This window comes from Megascapheus bottae, chromosome 7 (assembly GCF_031878675.1).
Source record: "Megascapheus bottae isolate mThoBot1 chromosome 7, mThoBot2.hap1, whole genome shotgun sequence".
NCBI lineage: Eukaryota > Metazoa > Chordata > Mammalia > Rodentia > Geomyidae > Megascapheus > Megascapheus bottae.
In genome coordinates, this window is record NC_143515.1 from 35,301,322 (window position 1) to 35,317,055 (window position 15,734).

Genomic DNA, 15,734 nt, shown 5'->3' on the forward strand with positions numbered 1-15,734 from the left:
CGGTTCAGAGCCAGCCCAAGCAATAAAGAAAGAGAGACTCATTTCCAACTAATCCCTAAAAAATAGGAAGTGGGGCTGGGGCTCAAGAGGTAGGATGATAGCCTTAAGCTGAAGAGCTCATGGACAACACCCAGGCCCAGAGTTCAAGCCCCATGACCCCCCCCCAAAAAAAGTCCACCAACAGAGGAATGAGTAAACAAAGTACAGTATTCCATTCAATGAAATACTACTCAGCCACAAAAAGGAACAAAAATAAAATAAAATCCCCCAAACCTCAGAAAATCTCAAATGTACTCTGCTGAAAGAAGTTAGACACACACACAAAAAAAAAAGGTAGTGAACAATCACATAGGTATAAAATGTTAGGATGAGAAAATGAAATCTATATGAGAGGAAAGAGATCAGTGGAGATAGGAGTAGGGAAACTCAGAGAAAGGACAGAGACTGGTAAAAGTCATAAAGCTTTTAAAATTCATCAAGCTGTACATGTAAGAACTGAACATTGATCTAAATAACTGTTTTTGTGCCAGTCCTGGGACATGAACTCAGGATGCTGCTCTACCACTTGAGCCTCAGTGCCAGATTCTGGCTTTTTCTGAGTAGTTTATTGGAGATTAGAGTCTCACAGACTTTCCTGTCCAGGCTGGCTTAGAACTGTGATCCTCAGAACCCAGCCTCCTGAGTAGATACAACTGTAGAAGTAAGCCACCGACATCCAGCTACATAACTTCTTTTAAAGGGAGGCATGGGTGTAACCCTAGCATCTCCAGTTAACCAGTAAAACTTGGGAGGTGAAGCTGTGCCAGCCGTAAGGGGGGAAAAAAACTCTCAGGGACAGCATCCATGAGTTTATCTGTGAGTTCAAGCCCCACGACAGAAAATATATACATACACACATATACATGCATGCATGCATACAGACAGACAGACAGACAGACAGACAGACAGACAGACAGACAGACAGACAGACAGACAGACATGCCTTTTAAAGATATGGGGGAGAAAGAAGGAAAAGAAAAGGGAGGCAGGAAAGCCAGGATCGGAAGCCCCTTAGAAACCCACGTCCACAGCGTGGGGCCCCTGCGGTCGGCCCGCGAGCCCGGCGCCGCATGCAGTTACTCCGCTCGGACGCCAGGGGGCGGCGTGGGCCCGGGAAGAGCGGGCGCGCAACCGCGCCGAGCCGGGACTCGGCGGCAGGGGGCGGGACAAGCGGCGAGTCCATGTGGGCGCCGGCGCGGCGCAGCGCAGCGCGGGGTCGCCATGGCGGAGGTGCAGCAGCTCCGGGTGCAGGAGGCGGTGGACTCCATGGTGAAGAGTGTGGAGAGAGAGAACATCCGGAAGATGCAGGTAGTATAGACGAGGCCGGACGAGCCGGACCGGGCCAGGAGCTGCCTCCCCGGGGTCCTTTTCCTCCGGCACGCTGCGCCCGACCCGCCGACCCCGACCCGCAGTCTCTCCGGGGACGCCCCGGGGGTCGCCCAGGAGGCCGGGCGGGGGAAGCCCGGGCCCTGGCCACGCGCAATGCCGTTTCCCACCAGCCCAGAAGGGAGGTAACAGATCCGGATGTCAGGCGCTTGTCCACCCCCCGTCGCCCTCGGGTGAACTGAGGCCCAGGAAGGGCACCGCCAAGGCCGGAGAGGGGCCTCTCCCCGCCCAGCCCACCCCCGCCGCGGCGGCCCGATCCAGCCGGGTTCTGTGGCTCCAAACTGCTATTTGCCTTGACCCCCGGAATGTCTGGCGGGCCGGGTCTCGCGTCCCGCACTGGATTGCGAGTTTCTTTCACGTGGCGCCTGGAAGCGTGATCGCCCCGTTGGCGGGACGTGAGATTTCAGGGCTGTGGACCTCTCTGAACCTTGGTCTCTGGACCTGCTCAGCTTTACCTGATCCGCCCCACCCTCCCCTTAGGAAAGCGAGCTGGCGGGAGCGAGCGGACCTGTGATCCTAGCTCCTCGGGAGGCTGAGATCTGAGGATCCTGCTTTGAAGCCAGGCGGACCAGACTGCCCACGAGACATTTTATTTCCACTAAAACCGCGAGAAGCCAGAACATGTGGGCGTGGTTCAAGTGGCAGCGCACCTGCTTTGTGTAGAAATAGCTAACTAAGCAAGGCTGGGAGTTTGGCCTAGTGGTAGAGTGCTTGCCTAGCATGCACGAAGACTCAGGTTCGATTCCTCGGTACCACATACATAGAAAAGGCTGGAAGTGGTGTTTGAGGCTCACGTGGTAGAGCTCTAGCCTCGAGAAAGCCCAAGGACAGTGCTCAGGCCCTGAGTTCAAGTTCCGGAACTGGGGGGCGGGGGGATGGGAGAAAAAGCTAAGCAATATATTCAAGCCCCTGGACAAGCACTTTTTTTTTTTTTTTGGCTTTTTTTTTTTTTTGAGGCAGAGGGTAAGTCGGTGGAACTGCACTGCTATGCTTCGCAGTAGGCACAGAGTCTTTTTCCCAGAGATGATTTATACCAGTCTCTAAGGGTGGTGAGAGTTGAAACATTGCTGCCTGGACTGGGGCATGGCTCCGGTGCTAGTATACAGGACCCCCAACCTTCAGTCCCCCATTACTACTTAAAAGATAATATCCTCCAAAGCTTCCAAGAACTCGGTGGTCATGAGCCCCCAAACCTCTCCTACCTAAGCCAGCCCTGCCCTCCCTCCCTTCCCAGGGCCTTATGTTCCGGTGCAGCGCCGCCTGCTGTGAAGATAACCAGGCGTCCATGCAACAGGTACACCAGTGCATCGAGCGCTGCCATGCACCTCTGGCTCAAGCTCAGGCCTTGGTGACCAGTGAGTTGGAAAAGTTCCAGGTGAGGAATATCCCAAAGAGCAGCCTGCTCCAGGCTTTGAAGTGTGCTTTCCCAGGAAATGACAAGCATTCTGGAAGAAGCTGTGTGTTACATTGAACCCCCCTAGGAACAGTGATGGAAAAGGGGAGAGTCTTGGGGCCTTTTTTGTGGTTAAACATCAAAGCCTGTGTGAATACTGTATAGTAGGAAACTCTAAGATATATATTAATTCCTTTTTAAAACAAAAGCTAGGGCTGGGAATGTGGCTTGGTGGTATGGTAGAGTGCTTGCCTAGTTTGGGGGGAAAGTGAGATTCTTATCTTAACCACCAAAAAGCCAGAAGTGGAGCTGTGGCTTAAGTGGTAGAGTGTCAGCCCTGATTGAAAAAGCCAAGAGACAGTTCCTAGGCCCTGAGTTCAAGGTGGGGGGAGGGGCGGGAGGTGGGGAGAGGAATACCAGTTTAAAAAAAGATTTCTGCCATTATGAAGGTATTCATCCCTCCAAGTTCATGAACTGAAAAAGATTTTTGGTATTTTCATTTTGATGGCTAATTATATAGAGGAGGTTCTTGACGGGAGTTTGGTCTAGTGATCGAGTTTGGTCTTAACCTCTCATGCAGAAAGACGTGAGTTCAAGTCCTCGGTATCACATATATAGAAAAAGGTGGAAGTGGTGCTGTAGAGCTCTAGCCTTGAGAAAGCATAGGGACATTGCTCAAGCCCCAAGACTGGCCAAAAAAAAAAAAAAAAACTTTGGTTCTTTGAGCCATCCAAGAGATTCATATCTCCAGTAAACTAGGAAAATGTCAGAAATAGAGCTCTTGCCTTAAGTGAAAAAGCTAAGTGAGAGGGCAGAGACCTGAATTCAAGCTCTAGTACTGGCACCAAGAAAAATTTAAAAAAAAAAAAATTTTAAAGGAAGAAATTAGTTCTTTGGTGTCTATGTGACTTTCTCCTTCCATCTTCCTTTTTTTTTTTTTTTTTTTTTTTTGGCCAGTCCTGGGCTTGAGCTCAGAGCCTGAGCACTGTCCTTGGACTTTCTCAAGGCTAGCGCTCTACCACTTGAGTCTCAGCACAACTTCTGGCTTTTTTTTTTTTTTTTTTTCTATCTATGTGGTATCGAGGAGTCGAACCCGGATCTTCATACATACTAGGCAAGCACTTTAACCTCTAGGCCAAACTCCCGGCCCTCTCCTTCCATCTTCTTTGTGGTCTGTTCCAGGCAGATGTTCAGTCTCCCACTGGTGCTACTGCAACAGCCACTCCTGGCTTTCTACCCTGCAAAACTCTTGGCCTCTATTACTGGCTTTTCCCTGATCTGGCATCTGGGCATGCCCAGACTGTCATTGATCATTGTCTCATTTCAGGTCTAGAGTAGGCTTCACTCCTGAATTCCATATTCATCTGTTTTCTCAATCTCTCTACTTATTTTTTTTCTCTCCCTCCTCTGCCCCTGAGGGCAAGAACTTTATTTTTACTTATTGATAACATTTGTAGAGTGCCTGCATAAAGTAGATGCTTGATAGGTACTTTAATTGAAATTGAATGGTTTTCTGTAGCAAGGACAGACATTAAAGAATCAAGATATGTTTAAGTCTTAATCTTTTATACAATTTTTTCTCATCATTTTTAGAACTGTTTGGGCTGAATCCTCCTGATTTTTGTTTTCTTCTTCTAGTACTAGGGCTTGAACTCAGAACCTACATATGGTCTCTGAGCTTATTTTTCTCTACCATTTGGCCACAGCTCCATTTCTGAGTTTTTTGGTAATTTATTGGAGATGAATCTTGCTGACTTTCCTGCTCCAGCTAGTTTCAAACACAGTCCTCAGATCTCAACCTCTTGAATAGCTTTGATTACAGGTATGAGCCACCACACCCAGTGGCAGCTTGTTAATCTCTCACTGTTTGGATAATACATGTCAATGCCTGACCACATGGTAAATCTCAGCAGATGATACCCGGCCTCTCAGCCTTTTCTTCCCTCTTGTTTTTTGCCATAGGATCGCCTGGCCCGATGCACTATGCACTGTAATGACAAAGCCAAAGATTCAATAGATGCAGGGAATAAGGAGCTTCAGGTGAAACGGCAGCTGGACAGTTGTGTGACCAAGTGTGTGGATGACCACATGCACCTCATCCCAACTATGACCAAGAAGATGAAGGAGTCTCTCTCGTCCATTGGAAAATAAAAGTCTTTGCTAGTGACCATGGGGCTCAGGGCAGGAATCTATTTAATAAGAGAAATGGGGATTTTAGTCTTATAAGCAAAGTTTATAAAGGAAGAATCTAAGGATGACAAGTTTAAGGCATATTTCACTTGCCTGTGGACACTGGTTCTGTTATATTTTCATTATAGAAAGTGAAATGGAAAACACTGGTGCTAAACTTTGAGTCATAATACCATGGGAGAGTGTTCTAAATTTATGTGGCAAGGGCTTTTCTTGGCAGTAGAGATCTCCCAGGTAACAACCCAGAGAACCTTTGAATACCATATTCTTTATACTACACAGATTGCAAGAGTTTGGCATGTTCCTATAACCAGCCTCCACTCTGGTCAAGTTCGAGGAGAGGTGTGTCTATGGCCAATTCCTGTTTACTATTAAGTATCAGGACATCAGTTTCTATGAGTTCTAAAGCAAATTCCAGTAGATCACTAATTTAGAAGGGGAAAAAAATACTTCTAATCTTTAGTTTTGCTCAGTTTTGTTTTATACACAATCGCAGGAAGCAGATTTAAGCTGTAGACTTGGAAGAAACAATAGTTTGGATGAAAATGAATGATTCCTTTTGCCATCAAGATATAAATTTGAAATTCTGACATTGCATTTCTCAGCCTGGAGACCATTACAAAATCATAATGGTCAATGTCACACTTGAGGATGGAAAGCAAAGCTGCCTCCACTAGCTAATAGACTCTGCAGCTTTTTGTAGCAGAATGACAGTCTTGACAGTCATGCTTCCCATTGCAGGGAAAGGGGATACATAAGTGCGGTATTCAGTAATAAACACTAAAATAGGAACGATTGTCAGTAAAGAGAATTGTAAAATACTAGAATCCAAAAGCCCTAGATTGTGTAGAACAGAATGGAATAAAAGCCTAATAAACCCAGCATTATTAACATAGCCCCTGAATTAATAGAGCCCAATGGAAATCCTACCTTGGGCACAGGAAGATCAAAATTTAAGCAACTTGAGGTTGGAAAAGCTATGACTCCTTTAGAGCCAAGAACATAGACACAAAATTCATTACCAGATACCAGTTTGCCTGGAGTCTAGCACATGTGGTGTTCCACCTAACATACCAGAGCACCTTATCTTTAGGGACCCTGTTATCCCTCTCTCTCTCCCTCTCCCCCCCCCCCCCTCTCTCTCTCTCTCTCTCTCCCTCCCTCCCTCCCTCCCTCTCTCTCTCCCTTTCTGTCTCTGTCTCTGTCTCTCTCTGTCAACCAACTTATTACTTGAAATTATAAGAGCCTATTTGCTGTGCCACGGCTGTGATATATATTTTTTTCCTCCCCCTAGTGGTATGATTCTAAAATGACCTTATTTTTTTCCCTACTATCTAGATGATGGATATTAACTTTTCTCAATATGCTTGTTACATGTGAAATAAATTTGTTACCATATCCAAAGGAATGGAAGTTATGCATTATAGTTCAGATGGAGAACTGATCTGTGTGTGACTTTAAGTTCACCAAAAGAGACATCCCTACCTAAAAGAGATTTGTGAGACAAAAGTGAAATCTATTAACCATGTCAGTTTCAGCTAAAACAATAGCAAGTGATGGCCCCTCTACATGCCGTGAAAATACATGCCGAAGAAATACTAGGGGCTTGCTCCTTAGGGTACATTAGCTACCTAAAGATCACGTGGCTGCTTTTCCCCGCCCACACGGTGAAACACTACATGTGACTCAACCTAGAGGAGCATGCAAACGAGCACCCGTAAAAATGGTTCCAAAGTCCCGCCTCTCAGTCCTGGCCAATCACAGAAGATATAGCCGGAAGCCGGTGGTTGACGGACAGGTACAGCCTTCCAGTAAATATCGCGAGGCTGCTTACGAAGGCGGTGACGTCAGGCCAACGGTTCTTTCTTCCGCGGGCGCGTGAAGGAGCCAGCAAGCTCTGTTCCAAAGCATCTCTGAGCCCGCCGAGTAAAAACCATGAGCAAAGCTCACCCTCCCGAGCTAAAAAAGTAAGTACGAGTAAAGGCTGCAGGGCAGGCGTGACTTCCCCGGTTCCCCGAGTCCCTTAAAGGGTGAGCCGTTCCCGGCCGTCGGCGCGCCTGATGGGCCCGCGCCACTGCCTGGGCTCATGCACCTTAGTGCGCGCTCGGGTCCGAGGCCTGGCAATCCAGGCCCGGGACTCTGCATCCCCGCTGAAGCCGTAGCGTAAGTTAATGTCGGCACTGCTGCCAAAGGCAGCCACGTTCTTTGTCAATCATCTTGAATAGCATCATAGTCTGACGACTGAGTGGCTGGGTTGGAAGTATTTGACAATCTATTAGGAATCAAAAAGCCACGTGAAGGCCGCGCGCTGGGGGCTCATACGCATTAATCCTAGCTACTCAGGAGGCTGAGACCTGAGAATCACGATTCAAAGCCAGTCCGGGAAGAAGTCTCGAATCTTCCAGTTTACCACCAGAAAACTGGAAGTGTAGCTGTGGCCAAGTGGTAGAATGCTAGCTATCCTTGAGTAAAAGATCTCAAACAGCTCCCAAGCCCTGAGTACAAGCCCCATTAGTATGAAAAATATGTACCTGTTTCCTTTACCGTTTTCTTCTTAGAAAGGCTTAAAGGCTTACTCTTTTAAGCTTAAATTTATCTTTAACTTATAAAGATCTTATTAATGGAATGTCTTCAAATGTGTGAACAGGCGTATACACTTTTAGTTCTGTGTTGTTTTCTCTTAGGGCTGGATGTCAAGCCTAAGGCCTTTTAAATGTGAGATGAGCCCTCCACTCCTGAACTACCCTTCAGCCCTAAACGAATACCTTCTGTTATTTTGGATAGTTTGCTGCTATGTTAGAACTGTTGGAGAATATTCATTTTCCTGATCCAAAGAATCCCAAGCTGGGGACAGGAGTGCAAATTGTTTTATACCCTAAAAAAGAAATCAAAAGAACATTTCATATTAATTTTGTAATGAACTTTTTGTTTTAGTTGAGGGGAAGGGTTGTTGTTGGATTCTGTGTGTCTGTGCATGTGCGTCCTGATCCTAGAGCTTGAATTCTGAGCCTGAGTGGTGTCCCTTTTTTTTTTTTCCTGATGTTGGCACTTGGCCTAAGTGAACATTTTTTTTTGCATTATTTTTATTGTAATTAGTAAAAGGGTTACATGATATTTGCCAGATAGAAGGTGCATTAATTCACGTACATTGATACCCTTTCACATGTCTTGGTCTAAGTGAACGTTTTTATCAAAACTTTTTTGTTGTTGTTGGTCGTGGGTCTTGAACGCTGGGCCTGGGCCCTGTCCCTGAGCTCTTCAGCTCAAAGCTACTCCCTTGAGACACATCTCCACTCCCTCAAAACAACTTTTTATGAAAACCTCTGTCTTTTGGTTGGATCTGTTAACCATTAAGCCAGATGACCAACATTAAGAAAAATATAACATATTGTGAAGATATTTACCCAAATGTTTTTGTTGGTAAGCTGGTCAGTGAAGTCTTAAAAAACTTCAAATGGCGGGGCTCCGTGGCTCACATCTGTAATCCTAGCTACTCAGGAGGCTGAGATCTAAGGATCAAAGTTCAAAGCCAACCCAGGCACAAAAGGACCTGAGACTCTTACCTCCAATTAACCTCTAGAAAAAGGGAAGTGGGGTTTGGCTCAAGGGTAGGGCGGTAGCCTTGATCTCAAGAGCTCAGAGACTGAGTGCCTAGGCTGAGTTCAAGCACACACACACAAATAAATAAAAATAAAAACTTCATCTGTATTCATCAGGAACTGGTAAGGTGGCATTTTTTTTTCCTTTAACGAAAGTACTGTTTTCTAATTTTACAATCTTTTCCCAGTTTTTTGTTTAGTGTTTTTTTTCTTGTTATGTGGATTTTGTATCCGAGCTTCCTTTGCTCAAGCCTAGTATGCTACTCTTGAGCCACAGCGCCACTTCTGGCTTTGTTGGTGATTAAATGGAGATAAATAGGTCTTAGGGACTTAAGGACTTAGGCAGGCTTGGAACCAAGACCCTCAGATCTCAGCCTCCTAAGTAGTTAAGATTACAGGTGTGACTTATCGGCTTCTTTCCTAATTCTTTGTAGTTACTACTGTAAGTTCTAAAGAATAAAGCTAGTGGGGTGTTTTTTGTTTTGTAGGGTGTAGCTCTTCAGTGTTAGGGATTTAACCTGTGATCTTATGCAGACTTACACATTCTGCTACTGAATATACTCCCAGCCCCCTGAAATTATTTTTGATACCTCTCTCTAGATTTCATTAATTGTGAGATCTTGTCAGATCTACCTCCAAAATGGCTATATTTCTTCTTTTTTGCCTGTATAATTGTAAGTTCTGTACAAGGGAGTTTTATTCAGTTGAACATGCCAGATTGTAGCATCTTGATCAGTCTGTGTGCTCTTTTAACTTAAGCAGTGGTTCCTAAGAGAAAGGAATCTAGTGCAGCCAGCATCTATTTGGTATAGCTCAGGCATGCTGTTAAACATCCCAGAGTATACTGAACACCACCTAACAAACAAGAAGTTTTAGTCAGAAATATCAGTATCCCAAAGTTGAAGTACCCCAGTTTTAACATTCTCTCTCCTACCTGCCAAAATTTGCTGGGATAGTAAATCTTGCCAGTGATTGATTCTGCTATATATAATAATTTACCACTCTACAAAATGAAGAAAGGGTAGGTTTAGTTTTGTGAGACAGAATCTTATTCTGTATCATAGGCAGACCTCTAATTTGTGCTACCTTCTGAGAGTGCTAGGATTAAACATACGCCACACCAGTAAGACTAGATTCTCTTTTCTCTGCTCAAAGATAGCACTCTACTACCTGACCCACACGTTAACTTCCTGCTTTTTGCAGGTTTATTGGAGATAAGTCTCTACAGAATTTTCTGCCCAGATTGGCTTTTAGCCACAATCCTCAGACTCATTGAAGTAGCATACTTGGTTCATTACCAAGTACGAACCACCAGTTGGAGACCCCAAGTTCCAGACTTCTTTGTGTATGTCTGTGTTCTGAGTCTCTGGCCCTGCGGTGTTTTCTTCTTTGTTTTTGTTTTCCCCAGTCCTGGTGCTTGAACTCGGGGCCTGGGCACTGTCCTTGGACTTTCTCAAGGCTAGAGTTCTACCACTTGAGCCACAGCACCATTTCTGGCTTTTTCTATATATGTAGTACTGAGGAATCTAACCCTGGTCTCCATGCAGGCTAGCAAGCACTCTACCACTAGGCCAAACTCCCGGCCCCTGGCCCTGAGATTTTATTTGTTTTTGCTCAAGGGTAGCACTATCACTTGAGCCTTGGCTCCAGTTTTTTGGTAACTAATTAGAGATGAGACTTGTACTTTCCTACTCAGTTTGGCTTCTAATAGCCATCCTCACATCTCAGCCTCCTGAGTAGCTAAATTGTGTTCGCTCAAACTTTCTCACTTCCTGCGTGACTTTGGACAATTTATTTAATATTTCTGGGCCTCTGTTTCCCTACCTGACATAGAATTTAATAATCGCCTGTTGTCATTGTTGCTTTTACATAGTACTTCTTATCAAAATATATGGTTTTACTATGTTGAAAATGAACTATACAACTTTTGGGTCCCAGGGACGGGGGGTGGGGGTGAAGGAGGGAGTTCAAGAGAGAGGAAACAGGGAAGGGGTAACACTGTTCAAAAAGAAATGTACTCATTACCTGGCTTACGTAACTAACTAACCCCTCTCTACATCACCTTTGCAATAAAAAGTAATAAAATTTAAAGTGTTAACAATAAAATATACACAGTTTTATTCATCATACTATGTATGTTTTTGTTATTTTTATGTTATTCCTATTATATAAATTTTGCCAGATGTTAGTGGTTCGTCCCAATAATCCTAGCTACTCAGGTCTGAGGATCGCACTTTGAAGCCAGCCTAGGCAGGAAAGTTTACAAGACTCTTATTTCCAATAAACTACCCACACCCCCACACCCCTGGGTGGGGGGTAGAGGGGGAAGAATAGAGCTGTGACTAAGAAAGTGGAGTGGTAACCTTGAGCAAAAGGCTAGCATCCAGGTCCTGAGTATAAGCCATGGGACCAACTCACTCAGTCAATAAATTTTAGCAAATTATTTTAAATTATAAATCATGGGGGGCGGGAATTTGGCCTAGTGGTAGAGTGCTTCCCTAGCATGCACAAAGACCCAGGTTCAATTCCTCGGTACCACATACATAGAAAAAAGCTGGAAGTGGTGCTGTGGCTCAAGTGGTAGAGCTCTAGAGCCTTGAGAAAGTCCAAGGACAGTGCTCAGGCCCTGAACTCAAGCCCAGGAATGGCATAATAATAACAATAATAATAGTAATAATAAATCATGTATATGTACATATATAATTTTTACACATTGTTGTTTTTTTTCTTTTCAGATTTATGGACAAGAAGCTATCATGTAAGTTATTTTCTGTGTTGTAATAGTTGAAATTTTATCAACCTTTTTCCTTTCAAATAAGCTACATAAGACTTGTGCAAGGATTACTTTTTTTTGGGGGGGGGGTCATGGGGCTTGAACTCTGGTCCTAGGTACTGTCCCTGAGTTCTTCAGCTCAAGGGTACTCCCCTGCCCCTTGAGCCACAGCCCCACTTCCTGTTTTCTAGTGGTTAATTGGAGATAAGAGTCTTATTTAGTCTTTAGTGCTGGGGCTGGCTTTGAACCATGATCCTCAGATCTCAGCTTCCTGAGTAGCTAGGATTACAGGCGTGAGCCACCATGCTGTACTTCAATTCTTTTTACTTCAATTACCAATGGGCTAGGTTTTTAGTTGAACAACTGTCTTCTTTATACATTTCCAAGAAAGAAAGTGATTCTTGCTGGGCGCCTTGGCTCATGCTTATAATCCTAACTACTCAGGGGGCTGAGATCTGAGGATCTCTGTTCAAAGCCAGCCACGGCACTAAAGACTGTGGCTCAAGGGGTAGGGCAGTAGCCCTGAGCTGAAGAGCTCAGGAATAGCACCCAGACCCATACTTCAAGACCCACAAAAGACAAAAAGAAATGCATGGGTTTTAGAGAGGTAGACTTCATTTCCCTTGTATAAAAATACTACTACTTGGACTGGGCACAGTAGTTCATACCTGTAATCCTGAGATCTGAGGATCGTGGTTAGAAGCCACCCCGGGCACTAAAATCCATGAGACTCTTACCTCCATTTATCCACCAGAAAATTGGAAGTGGTGTTGTGACTCAAGGGGTAGGACAATAGCCTTGAGCTGAAGAGCTCAGCAACAATGCCCAGGCCCAGAGTTTCAAGTTCTATTACTGAGCCAGGAGTGTGGCCTAGTGGTAGAGTGCATGAAGCCCCTTCAATTCCTTGGGACCACATATACAGAAAAGGCCAGAAGTAATATTGTGTACTGTGGAAGAGCGCTAACCTTGAAAAAGCCTAAGGGCAGTGCCCAGGCCCTGAGTTCAAGACCAGGACTGGCCAAAAAAAAAAGGAGAAAAAGGAAATAAAAAAATACTACATAGGATTCTTGTAAACAAAGTGTAGAAGTAAATATAAAATGTTAGCCCAGTATTTGTAATATAGTAAGGATGGTGGGTCACACTTCCCAAATGCCTGTATTATTCTACCTGATTCATAATGAAGGTTGATAGTGGATAATTTATCAAAAGTTCTTTTTTACCTTTTATAGTGAAACTAAATGGTGGCAGACATGTCCAAGGAATATTGCGTGGATTTGATCCATTTATGAATCTGGTAATAGATGAATGTGTGGAGATGGCTACTAGTGGGCAACAGAACAACATTGGGATGGTGGTAAGAAAGATTAGATTTCTCCATGATGTTTCGTTTTTCTTTTGGCATATATATTGAATTGACTTTGCTTATATCAAATTCCTGTATTAAATTGAAGTTAATTCTATACATACAAAGCTAATAATGGGAAAGATTCAACTTTACATTTTAATTTAATATATGGCCAGCATTTAATTCTGATAATATGCCAGTTATTTCTAGGATCTCAACTACATAGAACTTTCTAAGGTCTGAAGTCTTGAAGTTGAAACTCCCTATCCTACCTCTACCTTTCTAAGGAGCTGGAGAGACATATGCTACAACTCCTGGCTACATATTTTTTTTTTTTTTTTTTTTTTTGCCAGTCCTGGGCTTGAGCTCAGGGTCTGAGCACTGTCCTTGGACTTTCTCAAGGCTAGGGCTCTACCACTTGAGCCTCAGCACCACTTCCAGCTTTTTTCTATGTATGTGGTACTAAGGAATCGAATCTGGGTCTTTGTGCGTGCTAGGCAAGCACTCTACCACTAGGCCATACTCCTGGCCCCTCTTTTCTTTTTTAAAAGAAAAAAAATTAAAACAACTAAGTAAGCATTTATCTTTGCACATTTTTTTATTGCAGGAATTATAAGAGTCTGAATGAAAGTCCACACTTTCATTTTCAAGATATTATTCTCCTTCCATTGGCTCTTTAGTTGTTTGCCATTTCTTTTTTTTTTCTTCTTCTTCTATTTTTTAACCATTTATTATCTTTCTCCATTTATGTATGTATTTATTTATTTTAGGTATAAAACTAAACTCAGTACCTGACCATTTTTGCTCATTGGCTACCAACTGATCCAGGCCTCCAGCATTTTTTTTTTTAATTTTTTTTTTTTTGCCAGTCCTGGGCTTGAGCTCAGGGCCTGAGCACTGTCCTTGGACTTTCTCAAGGCTAGAGCTCTACCACTTGAGCCTCAGCACCACTTCTGGCTTTTTTCTATGTATGTGGTACCGAGGAATCGAACCCGGGTCTTCATGCATGCTAGGCAAGCACTTTAACCACTAGGCCAAACTCCCGGCCCGACTCCAGCATTTTTTGTCACCATTCACCAATTCATTGTTTTATTGCCTGCCCAGCTTTGAGAAAGTCTTGAAGCCCTCATGCTATCTTATAGTTTGTCAGCTGTTATATAATCACTTGGGAGTCCATTTGCTTAGTTCACAGCTATTGAGCCTGCTATGTTTAGGCAAAGTCCCTGTACTAATCTGATTTATACTTGAGTGGAGTATATAATAAATCATACTATATGTATAAAGCTGTCTGAGTTAGGGGAGAAAATAATGTAGCTGTTTTTAATTATAACTATGAGCATAACTCTGCTTTGAATATTATTCAGAAGACTTCTAGTCTTCAAAATTATTAGATTTCTTATCCTTTCCTACTATTTCACTGTTCCGTTCTACTTGAGTAGTCTGTGGTCTGCAATCCACCAAGAACATAATATTTCCTTCCATGTGGACTTCAGGTGTCCGCTTTCACTTTTCCTACCAGTCTTAAAATTCACTTGCCACCAGCTTCACATGTGTAACTACTTCTCTTCCTGTCAAAAAGTACTCTTTCATTTAAATTCCAACCCAAACCAGAATAGAGCTACCTTGACCCCAAATGTAGAATTTTAAGTGACACTGTTTTCATGGTGTCCTCCATGTTGAGATTGGCATTTGAGGCCTTCTAGAATTAGATGCCACATAAATAGGTTTCTCGCTTTCCTTTTTCTTTACCTCAGCTCTGTCTACAATTTCGCTTGCACATAATTCTTTTTTTTTTTTTTCCCCCCAGTCCTGGCCTTGAGCTCAGGACCTGAGCACTATCCTGAGACTTTCTCAAGGCTAGAGCTCTACCACTTGAGCCTCAGCACCACTTCCAGCTTTTTTTTCTACGTATATGGTATTGAATTCGGGTCTTCGTGCATGTTAGGCAAGCACTCTACCACTAGGCCAAACTCTTGCCCCCCCCCCCCTTTCACATAATTCTTATCCAATTTTCTAACTAGTCGTGTGGCTTGAATTCAGGGCCTGGGCACTATCCTTGAATACATTTTGCTCAAAGCTAGCACTCTGCCACTTGAACCACAGTGCCACTTCTGGCTTTTTCTGTGTGTAGATTCGATGACTCAAACTCAATCAAACCCAGGGCTTCATGCATGATAGGCGAGCACTCTACCACTAGGCCACACTCCCAGCCTAAATGTCATTTTCATGGAGTGTTTTTACAACTTCCATTCTATTTTATCCCCTAATTATCTTAAACATTTCTACATAACTATTGTGCCCATTAAGTTTTTTACATTATTTGCAATGAATGTTTATTTGCATCCTAGAGTTGAAAGGACATAAAAAGAGTCATGATGACTTGACATCTTAAAAAGTTTATTAGTCACAGGGCACAGTGCCTCATGCCTGTAATCCTAGACTGCAGTTCAAAACCAGCCCAGGCACTAAAGACCATGAAACTCATCTCTAATTAATCACTAGAAAATGGGAAGTGGGCCTGTGGTTCAAGGGGTAGAGTGGTAGCCTTGAGTTGAAGAGCTCAGGGACAATGCCCAGGCCAAGGGTAGAGCAGTAGCCTTGAGCTAAAGAACTCAAGGACAGCTCCCAGGTCCAGAGTGCAAGCCCCACAACCCACCAAAAAAAAAAAGTTAATTATTAGTCTACAATATCAATATCTATGTCCTAATAGGCTTAGTTATTTACTATGGCTTGAGAAAAGGCCTAAAAAAACTGACTTGTAATATTGAAAAACTATTGATGATTTGATATAATCTCTTATTTAATGATTGGTTATATGTTTGATTTTCTCTTTCCTAGGTTATTCGAGGAAATAGTATCATCATGTTAGAAGCCTTGGAACGAGTTTAATAATGACAGCTCATCAGAAATCTGCATCCCCTCTCCAAAGGGACTAATTTACTGTATAAAATTTGGTCATGTACATTTTTATAGTTGACTTTTTTTTCAATAAACTTTTTCAAAAGCAAA

At 43.5% G+C, this 15,734-nt stretch overlaps 2 protein-coding genes across 2 annotated transcripts; both read left to right on the forward strand.

Moving 5' to 3' along the window:
• Positions 1-1,223: 1,223 nt before the first annotated feature.
• On the forward strand, positions 1,224-4,986 carry Timcc (TIM double twin CX3C motif chaperone). The gene is made up of 3 exons (XM_090336740.1): positions 1,224-1,347; positions 2,660-2,800; positions 4,781-4,986. Exons 1-3 carry the CDS (start codon positions 1,261-1,263, stop codon positions 4,967-4,969), a joined length of 417 nt encoding a protein of 138 aa, XP_090192866.1. The 5' UTR covers positions 1,224-1,260; the 3' UTR covers positions 4,970-4,986.
• Positions 4,987-6,473: 1,487 nt separating this feature from the next.
• Positions 6,474-15,734, forward strand: Snrpg (small nuclear ribonucleoprotein polypeptide G). The gene is made up of 4 exons (XM_090336134.1): positions 6,474-6,975; positions 11,343-11,365; positions 12,610-12,734; positions 15,564-15,734. Exons 1-4 carry the CDS (start codon positions 6,944-6,946, stop codon positions 15,612-15,614), a joined length of 231 nt encoding a protein of 76 aa, XP_090192260.1. The 5' UTR covers positions 6,474-6,943; the 3' UTR covers positions 15,615-15,734.

What these genes read in the sequence shown, in the direction of transcription:
- Timcc (XM_090336740.1), top strand. Translation starts at nt 1,261, where the DNA reads ATGGCGGAGGTGCAGCAGCTCCGGGTGCAGGAGGCGGTGGACTCCATG. An exon ending in AGAACATCCGGAAGATGCAG is followed by an intron (nt 1,348 to 2,659) that starts GTAGTATAGACG and finishes CTCCCTTCCCAG; the next exon opens with GGCCTTATGTTCCGGTGCAG. An exon ending in GTGAGTTGGAAAAGTTCCAG is followed by an intron (nt 2,801 to 4,780) that starts GTGAGGAATATC and finishes TTTTTGCCATAG; the next exon opens with GATCGCCTGGCCCGATGCAC.
- Snrpg (XM_090336134.1), top strand. Translation starts at nt 6,944, where the DNA reads ATGAGCAAAGCTCACCCTCCCGAGCTAAAAAA. An exon ending in CACCCTCCCGAGCTAAAAAA is followed by an intron (nt 6,976 to 11,342) that starts GTAAGTACGAGT and finishes TTTTCTTTTCAG; the next exon opens with ATTTATGGACAAGAAGCTAT. An exon ending in TATGGACAAGAAGCTATCAT is followed by an intron (nt 11,366 to 12,609) that starts GTAAGTTATTTT and finishes TACCTTTTATAG; the next exon opens with TGAAACTAAATGGTGGCAGA.